General features: G+C 40.8%; 1 protein-coding gene across 1 annotated transcript in view; it reads left to right on the plus strand.

Moving 5' to 3' along the window:
* The first annotated feature begins 9,124 nt into the window (after positions 1–9,124).
* The window catches only part of SHQ1 (SHQ1, H/ACA ribonucleoprotein assembly factor), a 106,263-nt gene continuing 97,062 nt past the window's right edge, over positions 9,125–18,325 (plus strand). Inside the window, exons 1-4 of the mRNA XM_069084090.1 lie at positions 9,125–9,597; positions 14,355–14,419; positions 16,903–17,025; positions 17,886–18,046. Coding sequence (XP_068940191.1) covers positions 9,455–9,597; positions 14,355–14,419; positions 16,903–17,025; positions 17,886–18,046 — 492 coding nt within the window. The 5' untranslated portion in view covers positions 9,125–9,454. The remainder of the gene's footprint in view (positions 9,598–14,354; positions 14,420–16,902; positions 17,026–17,885; positions 18,047–18,325) is intronic.

The raw sequence follows: 18,325 nt of genomic DNA on the forward strand, positions 1-18,325 counted from the left end.
TAGCCTAGGGGCAGGGAAGATCTTTAAAATTTACATTCGCATTACATGTAGGCAGACTCACCAGCAGACTATCACAACAGTCTAAGTAAGAGGTGATGAGGGCCTGGTAGCAACTAGGTAGTACAGTGGATAGAGCATTAGACTCAGAGTCAGGAAGATCTGAGTTCAAATCCAGCCTCAGACACTAACTAGCTGTGTGACTCTGGACAAATTACTTAATCCTCTGTCTCCCTCAGTTTCCTCAACTATAAAATGGGGCTAATAATAGCACCTCCCTCACAGGGTCATTGTGAGGATCATATGAGATAATATAAAATGTTTAGTACAGTGCCTGAAACATAGTAAGCACTTAAATGTTTTAAAGTACCCTTGGGTTTGGAGAGCAGGGGATAGGTTCAGTTAAGACATTCACAACCCTCTTCAAAGAATCTCGGAGTTGAAAATCATATCAAAGGTCATTTATGCTTGACTAAAAACTGCTTTTAACATATGACAAGCAAGTAGTCATCCAGCTTTTAAGGATTTCCAGTAATGGAGAACGCATTTCTTTTTTTTTTTTAATATTTATTTATTGATTGATTGGTTTTTGGAGGGGGGAAGGTAGGGCAGTTGGGGTTAAGTGACTTGCCCAAGGTCACGTGGCTAGTTTTTTTGTGTGTTAAGTGTCTGAGGAAGGATTTGAACTCAGTTCCTCCTGACTCTAGGGCCGGTGCTCTATTCTCTGTGCTACCTAGCTGCCCTGAACCCATTAATTTGAGAGGCAAGCCAATCCACTTGTAGGTGGCTCTAAATGTTAGAACACTTAGAACTATCCTCTCAAACCAACATAAATAAGTCTGATTTGTCTTCCACATCAAATCCCTTCAAATACTTGAAAAGAGCCTTCATGTTCCCTTTTCTTCTCTTTTCTAGTCTAATAACCCCTAGTTCTTTCAACTGATATGGGGTGGTCTCCAGCACCTTTACAAAACAACCTTTTTTGGTTGTTTTCAGTATGAGTCAGATTGTCAATGTCCTTGCTAAAGCAGAGTAGCTGAAATAGAGAACAATATATCCCAGATGACAGCATTAGCCTTTCTGGTCACCTCAATACACTATTTGATTCTATTGATTCTAATGTGGGAAGAGGAGCTACCTCTTACCACAGTCCCCATCTGCCCATCCTCTCTTCACATGACTGTAAACTCTCTATAATCTGGATTCTGGCCTTATCATTCAGCTGAAACTTTTCTCTCTGAAATTACCAATAATCTTTTTAAAAATAAGCTTTTATTTATTTTTGCATAATCATAGTATCCATTTCCTAACCCTTCCCAGAGATCCATCCTATATAACAACATTTTTAAGACAAAAAAAGAAAAAAAGGAAACAAACAGCACAAATGATTGATACATTAAAAAAGTCTGAAAACACGTGCAATGTGCGAACGAACCTTCCACCTCTGCAAAGGGGCAAGTTGGGAATGTCTTCTATCCCTTCTTTGGAGCTACGTTTGCTCCTTATAACTTCATAACATTCACTTTTAATATGTGTGTGTGTGTGTGTGTGTGCTTTCAAGTATATGTAGTTTTTCTTTCCATTTAGATTGCTACAGTATTCTATAAATATCAGTTTGTAGAAAACAACAAAAACATGTTGTTTTCTTGGTTCTGTTCATTTCACTCTGTATCAGTTCATGTAGATTTTCCCAGGCTTCTCTGAATTCATCACACTCACCATTCCATTCCCCAACTGATGAGCACCACTTTGCCTCCAATTCTTTGCTATCATGAAAAGTACTGCTATGGAGGTGGCCAGGTGTCACAGTGAATAGAGCATTAGCCCTGGAGTCAGGAGGACCTGAGTTCAAATTATGGCCCCATTTACTAGCTGTATGACCTTGGGCAAATCACTTAACCCCAATTATACTGCCCTTCTCCCTCCAAAAAAAAAAGAAAAGTACTACTATAAATATTTTGGTGTATTTGGAGACTTTCTTCTTATTAATGACCTCTTTGGGGTATGTCCATTAATGGAATCTCTGGGTAATTCGTCTTTCCTTTATGTCTAGCCTAGACTTCTTTGATTCATGGCCTTCATACTTATTTATTTCTTTTTCATTCACTGTATTTCTCATGAAATTAAAACTTTTGAGGGACCTGTTTTGTGTTCTCTCTTCTAAACAGTTTCTGTTATTGCCTAGTAAATCTTGTCCCACAGTGCCCTTTTTTTCTGATATACCTCACTCTTTGAAATATGAATTCCTCCAGGTGATAGAGAGAATATTGCCCCATGATAGTGATCTTCCTATATGATTCCTGATTATGAAGTTTGTAACTTTTTTATGCTCTCTCTTTGGTGATTCCCACCCCCCACCCCCACGTTGTTATAAAAATTTCTCCTCTGGGCCCATATGTTTTTACTCCTCTGGGTCATTTGCCCTTTGAGCTTTGATCCCCTTTTCCTAAGACAGGATGAGTGTTTTCTCTAAGCATCAAATCCTTGCAGATAATACCCACTGAAAGGTCCCCATCTCCCTTTACAGAATCTCTCTTTTTTTTCTCCTAGGGGTATTCACCAGTGGTACATCTTCCTACCATGGAAACAAGATCTCCTCCTTACCCCCCTTCTCCTCAACACCCCCTCTCCCCTGCCCCTTGTGAATCCCTCTCTTTTCTTCCTTGCTCAATCTCCGGTAGACATTCTTCTTTCGAGACTACAGGGGCTGTTTCCCTTCATTGTTAATCTTTCACTTGCTTAAGGTACATCATATTCCTCTGGCTTCTTCCTCCCTTCCCCTTTTCATGCATCCTCCCATTCTGTAATTTAGTTCATAAAAAACATTGATTCATCTGTAGGCAGGATGTCATTAGAGACTTGCTGAAGAGTTTTAATCTAGGATAGTTGTGTTTCTCACCTGAGGGTAATGATAGGACTTCTTGTCAATCTCAGGTCCTAAATTCCTTTGAGAAAATATCCACACAGCTTGCCTGACCCTAGGATATTGAGCCCAGAGAGTACTTGCTACATGCAAAACAAATAAAATAGTCAACAATTACAAATGTAACCCATGGAGATTGTTGACCTCTGTTTCTACCTGCTTTATAATGTATTCTAATACAAGTTAATTTAGGACAGATACAATGTGATAGGCCCTCAAGTACTGAGGTGTTTTCTTTTGAGGTGAGTTAGAAGACTCATTGGGCTATGATGAGGCAGTGTTCACCATAACTGAGTCATAAGTTTTTACCTTTATTCAGTGACAGAATAGAGTTACTATGGGACAGAGAGGTTTCTGAAAGAGCAATCCAGAAGAGACTTGGGTGACATACAGGCATGCATGTCATGTCTTAGTAACTACCTAATTTGAATAATTTCTTTTTTCCTTCCTTTCTCCCTTTCTTCCCTTCTGCCTTCCCTCCTTCACTCTCCCTCCCTTTCTCTCTCTCTTCTTCCTTCCTCCTTCCCCCTCTCTTTCCTTTCTTCTACTCTTTCTCCCTTCCCTTCTTTCATTCTTTTAAACAGTGCCCTTATCCTCTCGGTACCCTGGATATGAGCATCAAAAAGAATCAGATGAGTTGATAAGGAAGCATTATTGTTGTAACTATCCTGTAAAAAGGAGTAGATGATAACTACCATAGCTGAGACTGCAGAGGAGAGTTACATTAGTGACTCCTGAGCCAAGAGACAGTTGCTAAGAACCTTCTCATTTGAAGTTAATTGACATTTCCTATAGTAACAACTTACAAAATTTGCCTTTTTATATGGTTGTCAGCATATTGTACAAATGGAGAATTGTCATGGATTTTCTGATTCTCCAGCAGAAATATTAACTTGGGATTCTGGGTTGGGGTTTGATCCAAGTAAGTGGAAAAAAATAAATCCTCCGGAGGAATGCCAATCAATTGGGGAATGGCTGAATAAGTCTTGGCATATTAATGTAACGGCATGTTATTGTTCTGTGAGAAGTTCCTAGACAATTTCAGAGAATCTTAAGTTGTATGAAACAATGAAGGGTGAAGTAAAAAGCACTAGAGAACATATTTATACAAGAATAACAGCATTGTAAAGAAAAATAGTGTTGAAAGACTTCAGAACAATCATCAATGTCCAAGCATGTCTATGATGGACCTACAATGATGCATGTTCCTTATCTCCTGACATAGAGTTGGTGAACTTAAGGTACATTTATTTTTGGACATGGTGGTTATGTGATTCATTCAGTTTGAGCATGGCTATTTGCTAAAGGTAACTTTCTTTTTTCTGTCTTGGTTTTTAACAGGAGAGGAAAGATTAGCAATAGTAATGTCCCCCAAGAGGGCCATTAAGTTTTTTTTTTAATACACAGAAGAGAGCAGAAGGAAGCACAGACATGTCAATTTTGAAAGTAATGTTTTTATTTTAATAATAGAATTTATTATATACTTTAAAAATAATTGGTATAAAATGAAGATCATATTTTCACATGAAACCCCTCTTGTGTTCTGCTGTGTACATGGAAATGTGCTGTGTGTGTATATATAAAATTCCAGAACAAAAGCCATTTTTAAAAAATTCCCAAAGCTAATTTTTGTGTTACAAAGGCCTCTGACAAACAGGCAACATAGAGAACATACAAGTACCAGTGAAAAAGGGAGCAAAACAGAATGGAGAGAATAAACATTTTTAAATTCAATAGAAGAGGAAAAAATCCAAACTTGAAACTTTGGTCATGTTTGCTAGAAAATAGAAGCAAAACTGCCATCAACATCTGTAAATGTTATTGTATCTTCCTGAATACTTTCTTTAGCAAAATTTATGCTAGCTCATAGGGAAAAAAGTATTGTCATTTTTTTTTTTTAAGCAATCGGGGTTAAGTAACTTGCACAAGGTTACAAGGCCAGGTGTTTCTGGGTGGGTGCTAAGTGTCTGAGCCTGGGATTTGATTTCCAGGTCAGCCTGACACTGGGGTTGGTGCTCTTACTCGCTGTGCTACAAAAGTATTGTAATTTTAAAGAAATGTACATGTAATTAGTTTAAATATACAGAGATGATTATGTTTCATTGGCCTCTCCTTGCATTTTGTCAAACTGATGAAGGAAAACCTTTTCCCCTTCCTCCAACTTTTATCCAATTGGAAATTATTATATATCAATTATTGAGTATCACTGAATTCTGTGAAAGCCTGCTTTGCTACTAAGTAATTTTATTCTTTAGAAGATTGTGATTATGATAGTTATTGAAAGCACTAGCATGAAAAATGAACCATAGCTCATTCATTCAGCAAGTTATTTTCAAAGTGGTTAAACACCTAAACCTCTAGGAATAATCCTTTGGCACTGATATCCTGTAGGCCTGCCACCTCCTGGAAACAAAAAGTATCTCATCAGAAATATCTCTAGCATAGAAATTTTCATAAAGTTGAAAGTGAAATGATTTGCCTAAAAATATTTCCTAGTTAACAAATATGATTTGGAACTTAAAAGTTAAATCAAACTTATAGTATAGAGAAAATGTATTTCTTTTACATAAGGATAGAGGTTAGACCTATGATTTCATTGGTATGGGGAACTCTGAGGTGAGGAAACTCCCTCTATCAACCTTCTTTATAACTTAAAGTTTTAGAATTGCCCAGAGAACTGAGGGGTTAAATGATTTGCCTAGCATCTCCAAGGCAGCATAAGTCAAATGCTGGAGTGGGATTTTGTTGTTGTTCAGTCATTTCAGTCATGTCAGATTCTTTGCGGCTCCATTTGGGGTTTTCTTGGCAGAGATACTGAAGTGGTTTGCCATTTCCTTCTCCAGTTCACTTTCCAGATGTGGAAGCTGAGGCAAATAGCATTAAGTGACTTGCCCAGGGTCACACAACTAGTAAGTGTCTGAGGCCATTTCTGAACTCAGGTCTTAGGACTGGTCCTACCTAATAGCATAGGTCCTGCTGGTTTCAAACTGGCTCTCTTTACATATTATGCTGATTTTCATTTCTTTGACATAAGCAAACATATACTGAATAAATAAGCAAAGAGAAAAAAACTGTCAAAGTTTAGGGTGACATCTCTTTATTCAGAAAGAAACAATTAAAAAAAAAAGAAAACAAGAGGCATAAGAGCAGCAAGAGAAGGGGGTGCAGAAATAGGACACTCAGAGGGTAGGGGTTTTTGATGAAGAAGGAAAGATCCTAGACTGGGAATCAGGAAACTTGGCTTTGGGGCAGTCATTTTACATTTGTGATCCTGTTTCCCATTCTAGAGAAAGAGGGGGTTTAAGCAAAACTTGGTAAGTATTTTAGAAATCATTTAGTTCAACTGTTTTCCTGGACTTAGTATAGCAGAATTTGTTTGGCAATATTGATTTTATCAAAAAAATATATGAATTAAAGCAGTTAAAAGGCACTTTGCAACCATAACATTTTGTGTTTCTTTTGTAATTTGAAAAGAAAAAAAAACAGGATTATGAGATTGAGTACATTTTAAAAAGGCTAGAATGTCATATAACTCCCAAATGTACTTTTTTTTTTTTAAAGCAATCGGGGTTAAGTAACTTGCTCAAGGTTACACAGCCAGTTATTTCTGGGTGTGGTGCTGAGTGTCCGAGCCCGGGATTTGATCTCCAGGTCGTCCCAACACTGGAGCCGGTGCTCTTACTCTCTGAGCCACCTGGCCGCCCCCCAAATGTACTTTCTCAAAAGGTACAGATCACAAATCATCCACATTTTCTTAATCTATGCAATTCTTTTCTATGTTTTCCCATATGTTGTCTACTCAATGTACTGGAGGCCTTTCTCTAAATACTATCATAGTAGCCAGGCTTTTCGCCCATGCTCTTAATACATGACCAGCCTACATCCTTTTTTGTTCACATGGATGATTTTGTATTCTACCAGTCTCTTGTTTTCTACCACTCACGAATGGTAAAATATTCAATGTATTTTATGCTACCTTACTTCTTTCCTTTCCTTTTTGCTGTTAGCAGGTTACTTACTAAAATACCCATAAAGGACATCCTTATATCATAACAATGATTCTGTGTATCAGTTAGTTCCGAGTGGATATATAAAAAGTGCTAAGGATTGGAGAGGCAGCCTCACAAAGATGGTGACAAAATATGCATTTTTTTGCTCCCTTTAAAGGGATAGTGTCCACTTGATTAACTATATTGATATTTCTCAAGTTAGTTTCAACTGACAATCATAGAACCAACCTTTATCCAAGATGGAAAAGTAAACCAGGCTTAGAAGAGTAATGCACTTAAAACCTTTGCTAGTTAAGAATATTTCTTGATTGAATCAACCAATCAAAATCAAGTGTGAATTGGTGTTTGAATCAAAGTCATTTGTGAGACACTTGGTCATGCCCTAAGGAATTTGTATAAAAGGAAGGCCTTAACTCACAACTAGATAAGAGATTGTAACACCTGAAGCTCCTCATTTTCTTATTTAGTGTCATTTCCATTTCTACTTAATAACTAAAGCCAGAAAATTAAATATAAGCTTTGTTTATTTTGGTTATCAACATTAATAACAAAATAAACCATATAGTTTAATCTATCAGTTTTTAACAATCAGTATGGCTTATGCCACAGAATAAATTAAGAGTTGGTTTATTTTGCAAAGATCCTATAGACACGGCTTGCACATGAGAAAATCTCTTCTCTTGGATATGTTTCTCTTCTCCACTTAGAGGCAGTTTGGCATATTTTAAAGAGCACCAAAACTAGAGAAACCTAGGTTCAAATCTTGCTTCTAATATTGGCTTTTGAGGTCACAGGCAAAGTCACTTAATCTCTCTTACCTTGCCTTTCCTCATCTATAAAACAGAGATATCTGTAGTATGAATTATTGTGAGGGTGAAGTGAGAGGAGAGATATTCTTTATGACTAAGTATTTATCCGGAGTTTATCTTGGTATATTGTGTGAGATTTTACTCTATAGCCTACACCAAATTCTTGCTAGGCTGCTGCCACATTTTCCAAGTAGTTCTTGTTAAAAAGGGAATCCTTACCTCAGTAACCAGTCTTAGGATTTACTGAACATCCCGCTGCTATGTTTGGTTGTTTTTTTTTTTTTATGTTGTATAACTGATTCCTTCAGTGGCTGATCAATTTTAAAATGAGCATCAGGTTGTTTTGATGATTATCGCTTTGTCTTATGGTTTTTTCCCTTGTCGTATTGGTATGACCAGCATTGATTGTAAAACTGTGTTAATTAGGAATGATGATCATGGGCATCCTTGCTTTACCCCTGATTTTACTGTTGAGGCCTCTGTCTTTTCTTCATTCCATACATCTGATACGCACTTGATTTTTCTGAGCCTCCTTGCGCAAACATTTCTTTCCATTAAATTCTATTAATCTGGCCTAATGAAACTGTTCTTTGCATCCGGCTCTCTGGCTAGAGCCCACCGGACTTTGTTCCTTCCAGAAATCTGATAAACGGAGAAGTAGACTAGTGTGCGGAGCATTCTGCTGGAAACCCATCTTCAGTTAGCAGGTGGAGGACGTGAGAGGGCAGACCGCCAGGGGCTGGTGGGTACGGGGGAAAGGTCAGGGGGGAGGCCGCTACAGAGGGCGGAGGCTCCGGAGAAGCAATGGAAGGTGCCAGCGAGGAGCAGAGGACAGAGGGGGCACTGCCTGGAGGCCCTCGGGCCCAACTCGGATAATTGCACAGGTGAGGAAACCGAGGCCCAAGACGCAGGCCCGGGATTTCTCAGGGGGCTCACTCTGAGCGGGGGGGAGAGGAGGAAAAGCAAAGGGGCGCAGAAGCAGAGGGGTAAACTGAGGCCCCAGGAGGCGACGAGCCTCCGAGGCCCGTATTTGGGATGGGCTTGAACCCTATGGGTGCTATAAAGCGCTTAGCACGGTGCCTGGCACATATAAGCGCTATATAAACGTCATCATTATTATTATTATTATTGTTATTGTCCCATGCGGGGGAGGGTCACGGATCCCGCACTGGAAGCCTCCTTGGAGGCCGCGAGCCGGGGAAGCGGCGCCGGCGCCAGGGCTTGCCCAGGGTCACCCGCCCGGTCTGGGAGGAAGGAAATGACTGCAAGGCTAAAAAGTCCTAGCGGCTGCGCCACCTCCTCTCTAGTCTCAGTTCCGCCCGCCTTTGTCTCCTCTCCTCCTCATGCAGGCCGCCGCAGCGTCCCCATGGCAACCAGAGGTGGGACTTCCTGTCTGCGCTAGCGCCGCTTCCGCCGAGACCCGGAAATCCAACGCTAAGCCACTGAAGGAAGGAGCGCATGCGGCGTTGTCCTGACGACCCTCGGCGTGTGTTCGTCTGTTCCTTGGCTGGGGGCGAGAAATTTCAGCACTTGCGTCGGCCATCATCCTCTAAGAGGGCATCTTTTTTATGGGGATAGGTTTCCGGTAGCAGCGTTATCCATCATCGTCCCCTCAGCCTGAGGCTTCCTCGTGCGTGCTGTGTTCGCAGTGCGGGGTCGGGGTCCGCCGCCTGGCCAATCCATCCCCGAGCCGTCGATCACGCCCTCGCTGCGTCATGATCACGCCCGCGTTCGAGTTGAGCCAGGACGCCGAGTCGCTGACGATTGCCATCCGCGTGCCGTACGCGCGCGTCTCCGAGTTCGAGGTCTACTTCGAGGGCGTCGATTTCAAGTTCTATGCCAAGCCGTACTTCCTCAGGCGAGTGCGGGCTGGGAGCGCTCAGCAGGGGGTCCCGGCCGGGAGAGCGGAAGGGAGGGAGAGAGTCCGCGAGGATGGGGCGCGCGGCTGGGAGCAAGAGGGACGGTAAATTCGAGCAGGCTTATTACCGGGTCGTGGGCACTTGCATGAGCGTTCTTTCTTAAAAAACAGGCACCCCGAACTGGAAGGAAGGGACATTTACGCGAAAGCCCCATGCCTGTCCACTTTGCCCTGCCTGGTGTTGAGAGTTTTGTTCCCGCATTCCTCCCCTCATTTGCCTCTTTTTGTTTCCCCCGGGGCTCAGCACACTTAGCAATAAATGTTTATTCAGTTGGATATTGTCATAGACCGACCTCCTTGCAGCCTCCCGTTAAAAAGATAAAAAAACAAAAACAAAAAAGAAAAGGAAAAAAAAGGTTGAGAAAAACTAACCTCCTGGTGGAAGAAGTTTGGCGCCTGCCGTGGCCCTGACTTTAGTGCCGAGGTCTGGATTTGTAGGCTTGGCTTCACCCCGAAACTCTGCTTCCGTGTGACTTGGGGCAAATTCACTTTCTCAGTTTCCTGCTCTGTGTAATGGCTTAGATAACCGCCAAGGTCTTTTCCAGCTCTGAATCAGTGATCTTGATGGAGGAAATAAAATGCCAACTAGTCTGTTTTCAGTGCTTGCGACATATTCCGATGTCCCTGTGGTCTCACTGACTGTTCCGTTTGTGGCTTTGTAGCTTGTTACATGGTTGTACTACTTCATGATGCTTGTTGAGACTCATTGAATTGGTGTGAGTATTCCCTCACAGCCCATCCCAGCAAACAGCTCTGTCAGTCTGTCTCTAGGGCTTAAGCATTTTTGTGGAATGGGTTCAAGCATCAGGTTTTAATCTGAGATAACTTCCATCAGTCAGATGATGATTTTGGTTCTGTCCTGAGCCCTCTTCTCTATACCATTTCACTTGGTAAATCTCATAACTCCCAAGGCTTCAGTTATCTCTATGATGATTATTCTCAGCCCTGACCTCCAGACGCAAATCTCCAGTCGAATATTAGGTATCTCAAGCTGGATGCCCCAAAGACCATCTTCAGCTCAGCATATCCAACAGTGTAATCCAAAACTGAACTTATCTTTCCCATGAAACCCTCCTCCTCTTCTGAACTTCCCTTTTACTTCTCTTCCCAAGGGCACCACCAGCCCCTCAGTCACTTAGGCTTACAACCTTTAGCAGTTGTCCCTGATATATCACTCTTTCTGCCTCTCCCCCCATCTCCCCAGTCTCGTCTGTTGCCAAGGCCCACTGATTTTACCTTTATAATTTCATTTTAATTCAGTAAACATTTATTGAGTGCCTTCTCTGTGCCAGGCTAAGCTCTGATGATCCAAATAACAATCCTTGCCCATAAGGAGCTTACAATCTAATGGGGAAGACAAATACAAGAATGCTGGAAAGGGGAAGTAGGGGTGTACTGGGGGTAGAATATCTCTGGGATACACTACCTTTCCTACTTTGACATGCCCTCAGCACCTCGTGCCTAGATACTGCAATGGCCTGGTCTTAGACTCCAGTCCATCTGCTACTGGGTTGTCAGATTGATCTTCCTAAAGCACAAGTCTGATCAGGTCACCCTCCTATTTAACCAGTTCCAGTTGCTCCCTATCACCACTTGGATCAAATATAAAAATCCTTTTTCTGACATTCAGAGTCCTTTACGAGCTGGCCCCCTCCAACCTTCCCCATCTTCCTCTACCTTACTCTCCTGTTCCTCCCTGCTCCCCCAGCTCTGCCATTTAGTGGCTCTGGCCTCCACGCTGTTTGTTGAACTTGGCACTCCATTTCCACTCTGGTCATTTTTTCAGAGTTTTCTTCAGGCCAGTAATATTCTCTTCCTCATATCTGCCTCCTGGTTTCCTTCAAGTCCCTACTAAAATCCAAAGAACCTTTCTGGGCCCCCTTAAAGCTAGGGTTTTCCCTCTAAGATTATTACTATTTTATTTTATTTGTATTTTATGCCTCTTGGTTGACTGACTGACTGGAGGATAGATGTAAATAAACCAGTCCTAGGCTCTTGTAGTAGGTCAGGTGAGAGGACCTGAACCCAATCCTTGTTTGTGCTGTGAGTAGAGGAAAAGGGACAGGTGATTCAAGTAACAAGCATTTACTAATTACTGATGGAACAGGCAGTGTGGTAAGTCCTGGGGATACAAAGAAACTAAAAAAAACCCACAGTTTCGTCCACTAAGAAGCTCCTGTTCTAATGGGAGCCACTTCCTTAAAGTTGATAAAATCCCATCTTTTATAGAAAAAGGCCTTTCCTAGTTCCTTGTAGGAGTAGGAGCTAGGTGGATAGAGTATGGAATCAGGAAAACTCATCTTTGTGAGTTCAGATCTGACCTTGGACACTTAATAGATGTGTGTGACCCATGGCAAGTCACTTAACACTGTTTGCCTCAGTTTCCTCATCTGTAAAATGAGCTGGAGAAGGAAATGACAAATCACGCTAGTGTCTTTGCCTAGAAAACCATAGATGGGGTCATGAAGAGTTGGACACTGAACAACAACAAACAACAATCCCTTTTAATTCTAATGCCTTCTCTCTGTTAATTATTTCTTATTTAGCCTATACGTAGCTTACTTTGTATATATTTGTTTGCATGTTGTCTCCCCTGTTCGATCGTAAGCTCCTTGAGGGGAGGGATTGTCTTGTGCCTTTTTGTATCCCCGGTATTTATCACACTGCCTGGCACATAGTAGGCACTTAAATGCTTATTGATTGATTGCTGTAAATAGCTGCAATATGTACATTCAAGATATATACATTGTAAATGGAAGGCAGTTCTTCGGGGAAGGCATTTGGGAGACTGACAAGGGAACACTAGGAAAATCCTCTTTCAAAAAGTGGTATTTGTGACAAATTTTGAAGGAAGCAAGAGGTGGAAGTGAGTAGAAAGAGTATTGGAAGCATGAGTGAGCACCAGTTCTCAGGCATGGAGTTGAAAGATTCATTGAGTGAGCAGCAGCAAGGAGGCCAGTGTTGATGGATCCTGGAGTTTAGGTGATAAACTGAAAGAAGACGTGGAGGGAAGGGGCCAGGCTGTGTAGGCTCTAAAAGCCAAGGGATTGTATTTCCATTGGATCCTGGAGGCCATGGAGAATTTACTGAGGAGGGAGGCCTGCGGGGTCAGCCTGCACTTTTGGAAGGTCCTGTTGGCTGTGAAGTGGAGGACTGCTGTGGGGGAGATGCACGAGGCTGGGAAACCAGCCACAGGAGAAGTTGTGAAGGTAGAAAGAACAAGATTAGCAACAGATTGGATTTCTGGAGGAGTGTGAGAGAGGAATGGAGGAAGAGAGCCTTGGCAGCTTGCAGGTATGGTATTCCCCTTAGCAGTAATAGGGAAGTTGGGAAAAGGGAAGAGTTTATGGGTAAAGATAATGAGTCGTTTAAACATGTTAAGTTTGAAATGCTGATGAGATGTCCAGGTCAAGATGTGGAAGAGGGAGCTGACTACATGGTTGTGAGCTTGAATGACTGGAAAAAGGGTGTCTTTAGTAAAAACAGGGATGAGAGAAGACAGGTGGATTTAGGAGGAAAGATAAGGAGTTTCTTGTTGGACATGTCAAATTTGTTATGCTAATGGAATATCCAGGTGGAGAAGTCTACCAGGTGGTTGGAGATACAGACTCAAATAGAGAGAGGACAACTGGATATGTAGATTTGGGAATAGTCTTCAGAGATGTTATGTGGATCCAAGGGAGCTGATTAGACTCCCAGGAAAGAGTGTAGAGAGGACAGGCCCCAGAGCAGATCTTTGAGGTGCGGCCATATTCTCTATAAAATCCTATGTCTTGCCTTACTGAAGTTGCTGGTTCCTCTTGGAATTGAGCCCAATCCATGAGAGGTGTCAGTGTCAATGCATGCCTATCCTTGGATTAGAGGTTGTGTGACTGAATTCTTTGAGACAATTGCACCACAACTTTGACATCGTGAAACCGCAACACTGGGACCTAGATGCTGGTACTGTGAAGGAGGCTGAGGAGTCTCAGTCAGAGAAGTAGGAAAGGAATACCGTTTAACAATAACTTATCATTTGTATGGCACCTTAGGGGTTGAAAAGTGCTTTACATGTGGGAGCTCACTTGATTCTCAGAGCTACCTGTGAGGTAGGTTCTATTATCACCATTTTACTGGTGAGGACATTGAGCCCGAGATGGGCTCTGTGACTGGCCCAAGGTCACACAGCTAGTAAGTGTCTGAGGGAGGATTAGAAAACAGGTCTTTTTGATGTCAAATCCAGGACTCTTTGCTACCCAGCTGTCAATTTACTATATAATCCTGATTAGTAAACTCCTAATGAAAGATAGCATTGCCTAGTGGATAAAGGGCAAATGTTAGAGTCAGAAAAGTCTGCCTTGAACAAAAACTGAGAGGCCCTGGACAAGTCCCTTAACCTCTTAAATCCTCATACAAGTCAGGCAACTTTTACTTACTAGGGGTATGGGAGTTTAATGCAGTGAAATCAGATTTGTGTTAGAGTTAGTTACCTGGGTTTGTGGGTGGAGATTCCATATCAACAAATTCACATGTTCATAGTCCTGCTCCCTCAAAGGGGAAGAAAAAATTAGTAACTTACACTTCAAATGTGATTTTGTTCATTATTGGGCTTTTTTTAGGTAATTCCTTTTTACTGTGGTTTTTGTAATGTCACCAAATAGCTCAGACCACACTGCTGTTTGAGTTAAGTGCTTGATAAAGACTTTTTCACATCACAGATTAACTCTTCCTGGAAGAATTGTGGAAAATGGAAGTGAAGATGGTTCATATGACGTGGATAAAGGTACAAGATTGGATTCTTTATGCCAGAAATAACCATGTAATTGTAACTTGAGGATCTCTAAGTGGAACTTGAACCAATCTAATAAAACATGTCATTACCTTTTGTTTATTCCTTAATGTAGCATGCTTGACATTGTATTTTAATGCTTTTATTTACCATTATAATTTTAATCTATTTTATTTTATCATAATGTACCTTATCTATAAAATAAGGGAGTTGAACTAGATAATCTTTGAGCTAATTCTCAGCTTTAGAGTTCTGTGATTTTATATTTTGTGTTAAATGGAATAATAAAAAGTGCTTTGGACCCTTTAAAGTGGTTATTCTGTACTTAGTCTTTTTTTAGTTATCGAGAGATATTTAGAAGTCTGAAAGTGTGTGGCAGCTTCTAAATGTGGTCCTATATGAACAGTGACCTTTGTTATGGAAGTGTTAGCCCAGCATCCTAATATTAATCTTGTGCAATTTTAAAATTAAAACATAAACTTCAATTTAATTGGTAGCTTTTTGGTATCCTAAAAATAATTATGAATGACTTTCAAAGACAGGTCAAATTTTCTTTACTTGGTTTATATGAACTTCAGTTTTCTTAGTTTATCTAGCAACATATATTACTTTTGTTCACTTTGTTTTCCCATTGCTAATACCCTATTTCAAAATCTTTGACCTAGACAATTGGAATAGATTCCTAAAAAAATATATTTGTCTTGCTAATTTGTTCTATATGTTGGTGATATATATATGCTCACAGCTTTGACTATGACATTCCTCAGCTCAAAAATTTTTGTTAACTCCTCATTTCCTGTCCAGTCTCTTTACCCTGGCCCTCTGCAGTCTGGTTACAATGTATTTTTTGAACCCATCTCTCTTAATTAGACATCCAGCCATCATTTTTTATGCACCTACAATGTGCATTCTGGAAAAGAATGGAATTTCCTACTGACAAGGAGCATACCTTCTACTGGAGATGTCAAATATGCATAGAAACAGCATAATTATATATATATATATATATATATATACATATATATATATATACATATATATATATATATTTTTTAGTTTTGGCAAAAAATTAAAATAAAATTAGAAAGTATATGTAACACTGAATTAGAAAGTCCTGATATAAAGCATATATACATAATTATATAGAAGGTAGTTTAGGAGAGAGGGTGCTAGGAACTAGGGGGATTAGGAAAGGCTTCTTGCAGAAGATGGTACTGTTTGGAGTTTCAGAATGAAGGAAGTGCCTTCCAGGCATGTGAGTGGAAGATGGAACAAGTCTGAGCAACCTTGAGAGAAGGCCACTGTGGGTGGATCCCAGAGTGTATGAGAGAAATTTGGTCCATGAGGTTGGGGTGAGGTTGTAGAGGGCTTTAGCTGCGGGCCGTTTAAATAGCATGGAAGTTGATGGAGGATGGCAGTCATGTGGTCAGAGCTTCACTTGAAGAATATTGCTTTGGCTTTGGTGTATAGTATGTGCCAGAGTTGGAGAGACATGGGCAGCAGGGCAACCAAGTAGGGGCTGCTGTAATCCAGGCGAGGAGCAGTAAGGAATTGGAAGCTGCCAGTGAGAAACAGCAAGAGTCACAACTGATCGGCCAGGAGGGGTTGGGGAGGGATTTGGATGGCAAGGATGAGGTTACTGACTTGGGAGATGGGAGAATGGTGGTGCCTTCTACAGAAATAGGAAAGTTTGGGAGAGGAAGGAGTGGGTGTAGGGTGAAAGGCAATGACTTTAATATGGCACATGCTGAATTTGAGACATCCCTAGGATGATTCAGCTTGAAATGGATGACTGGTGAGGGTGATGCCGGCTGAAGCTCAGCGTAAAGACTGGGACTGAATAGATAAATTTGTGGGTCATCTGAATAGAGGTATTATTAGTCATATGGGAACTAAACTATAGGATTGAGACCTGCAGAGGATGAAGGTGAGGGCTAAGACCTGTGGCCCGGGAAGATGCTGAGAAGGGAGAGATTAGAGATCTCCATCAGGGTGCCTGGTAGGTTTGGAGGAGGGAGACATAGAGAGAGATGGAAAATGATATGAGTTATTTCCATATAAAGGAATGGCAGTGTCTTTAGTTCAGGACTTTCTAATTCAGTGTTACATATACTTTCTAATTTTATTTTTTGCCAAAACTAAAACCAGACTATAATATTTCATAAAGAGTGTCCCAGGTTCCTCACTTTCTGTGATAACATGACAAATATTATTTCTATTGCAAATTAAGATTTTCCAAGAGTTTTACATACTTTATCTCATTCATTCTTCACAATGACACCATAAGGCATACCTTCATTGTAAAAATAAGGAAACTGAGTCTCAGAGCAGTGTCTTGCCCAGGGTAACCCAGTTAGAGTTACGTATACTTTTTAGGAATAATTTTGAAATATTTGAAATTTTACACTATTTGCTAAATTATATATGATGTGCTAAATTGTAAATCCTTTTAATTAAAAAATTATTTCATCTTTAAGGAATCTTTACTCTTCGAATGTCAAAAGAGACTCCTGGTCAGCATTTTGAGGGACTGAATATGCTGACATCGCTCCTGGCATCAAAGAAATCCAGATCTGCAAAGCCCCTTGTGGAAGTGACAGGTATGTTCATTTCCATTAGGAACAGGAAAGCTTTTGGAATTGTTTGAACAGCAGGAGGGTAGAGGTCATTGGTTGATAGGTGGAAGATAAGTTTGGGGAAGGAAAGTATGTGGTTTCTGTTTATAAAATGTGCTGAGGTTGCCCAGCAAGAAATAAATGTTGCTTGTAGAATTATTTTTATGTTTTTTTTTTCTCTCATTTCAGAAATGTTACAAAATATGTGCTTATTTGCCTAAAGGACATGTTTTTTAATATATTTCTGGGCTTGGAGTCAGGGAGGCCTGAGTTCAGATATGTCCTCAGATACTGGCTGGGGGATAAAAATATATTGAGAAAAAAGATTATTAAAAAAGTTTAGGCATAATCATGGGAAAGTGGCATCAGAAGATCACTTTTTCCCTCACAAATTCACGAAGTAGCTGCTGAGGGGGCCTTGGGTCATTCCAGCTTCTAGAGCTCAGCATCTCCACCAAGTCCTCATGACCAGCGTGCTTACTGCGCTTAGCCTTCTTCCAGTGCTGCAGTAGTCACTTCACCAGTGTTTGCCTCAGTGTTCTTATCTCTAAAATGGGGATAATGACAGCACCTGGCTCCCAGGGCTGTTGTGAGGATCCAATGTGAGATGTTTGTAAAGTAAGGGCTGTATCAGTGTTAGTTGCTACTATTGTGCTGATATTTTTATAAAGAAACACAAAAACCCAGTGATCGGTTAGAAGAAAATTTCGAAATCTAAGGTAAAGTCTTTGGGGAACTATGAAAAGCTTGACTTTCAGCCACCAAATGAATGAATTTCTGATGAAGTCATTTCCATGATATACTGAAAATAAGCCTCTTTCCTCCGTACCGTTCACCCTATTCAGGGTCTTCTGAGCTTCCTGTGGAGTCTAACGAAGATGAGGAAGAAGACTTTGATTGGGAGATTGAACAGTCTCCTTATGAAGAATTAACAGAAAATGACTTGAATTCACAGTGCCCTTATGGGTTTGGAAACTTACGCACAGGAGTGTTTAAAAGATTGCAGGTTTGTTGTTTTCCTCTGAAAACTGTCTGGGACTTTTTTTTTTTTATTATATTTGAAATCAGTGTTTCTCAAACTGATAGTCATAGCACTTTCATTGAGTTCGATAAAAATGTGAGTTATTATTCAGTGTTTATTGACTGTTTTTGTTATTATTCTAAGCTCCTAATGAGTAGGGTGCAGACAGGGAGAGCCATAGTGCACAGAGTTCTGGACCTGGAGTCAGGGAAGCCTGAGTACAAATCCAGCCTCAGACACTGACTTCTGTGTGACCCTTTGCCT

This window comes from Petaurus breviceps, unplaced genomic scaffold (assembly GCF_028583685.1).
Source record: "Petaurus breviceps papuanus isolate PSGF00001 unplaced genomic scaffold, PetGlider_PUasm1.0 174, whole genome shotgun sequence".
NCBI classification, from domain to species: domain Eukaryota; kingdom Metazoa; phylum Chordata; class Mammalia; order Diprotodontia; family Petauridae; genus Petaurus; species Petaurus breviceps.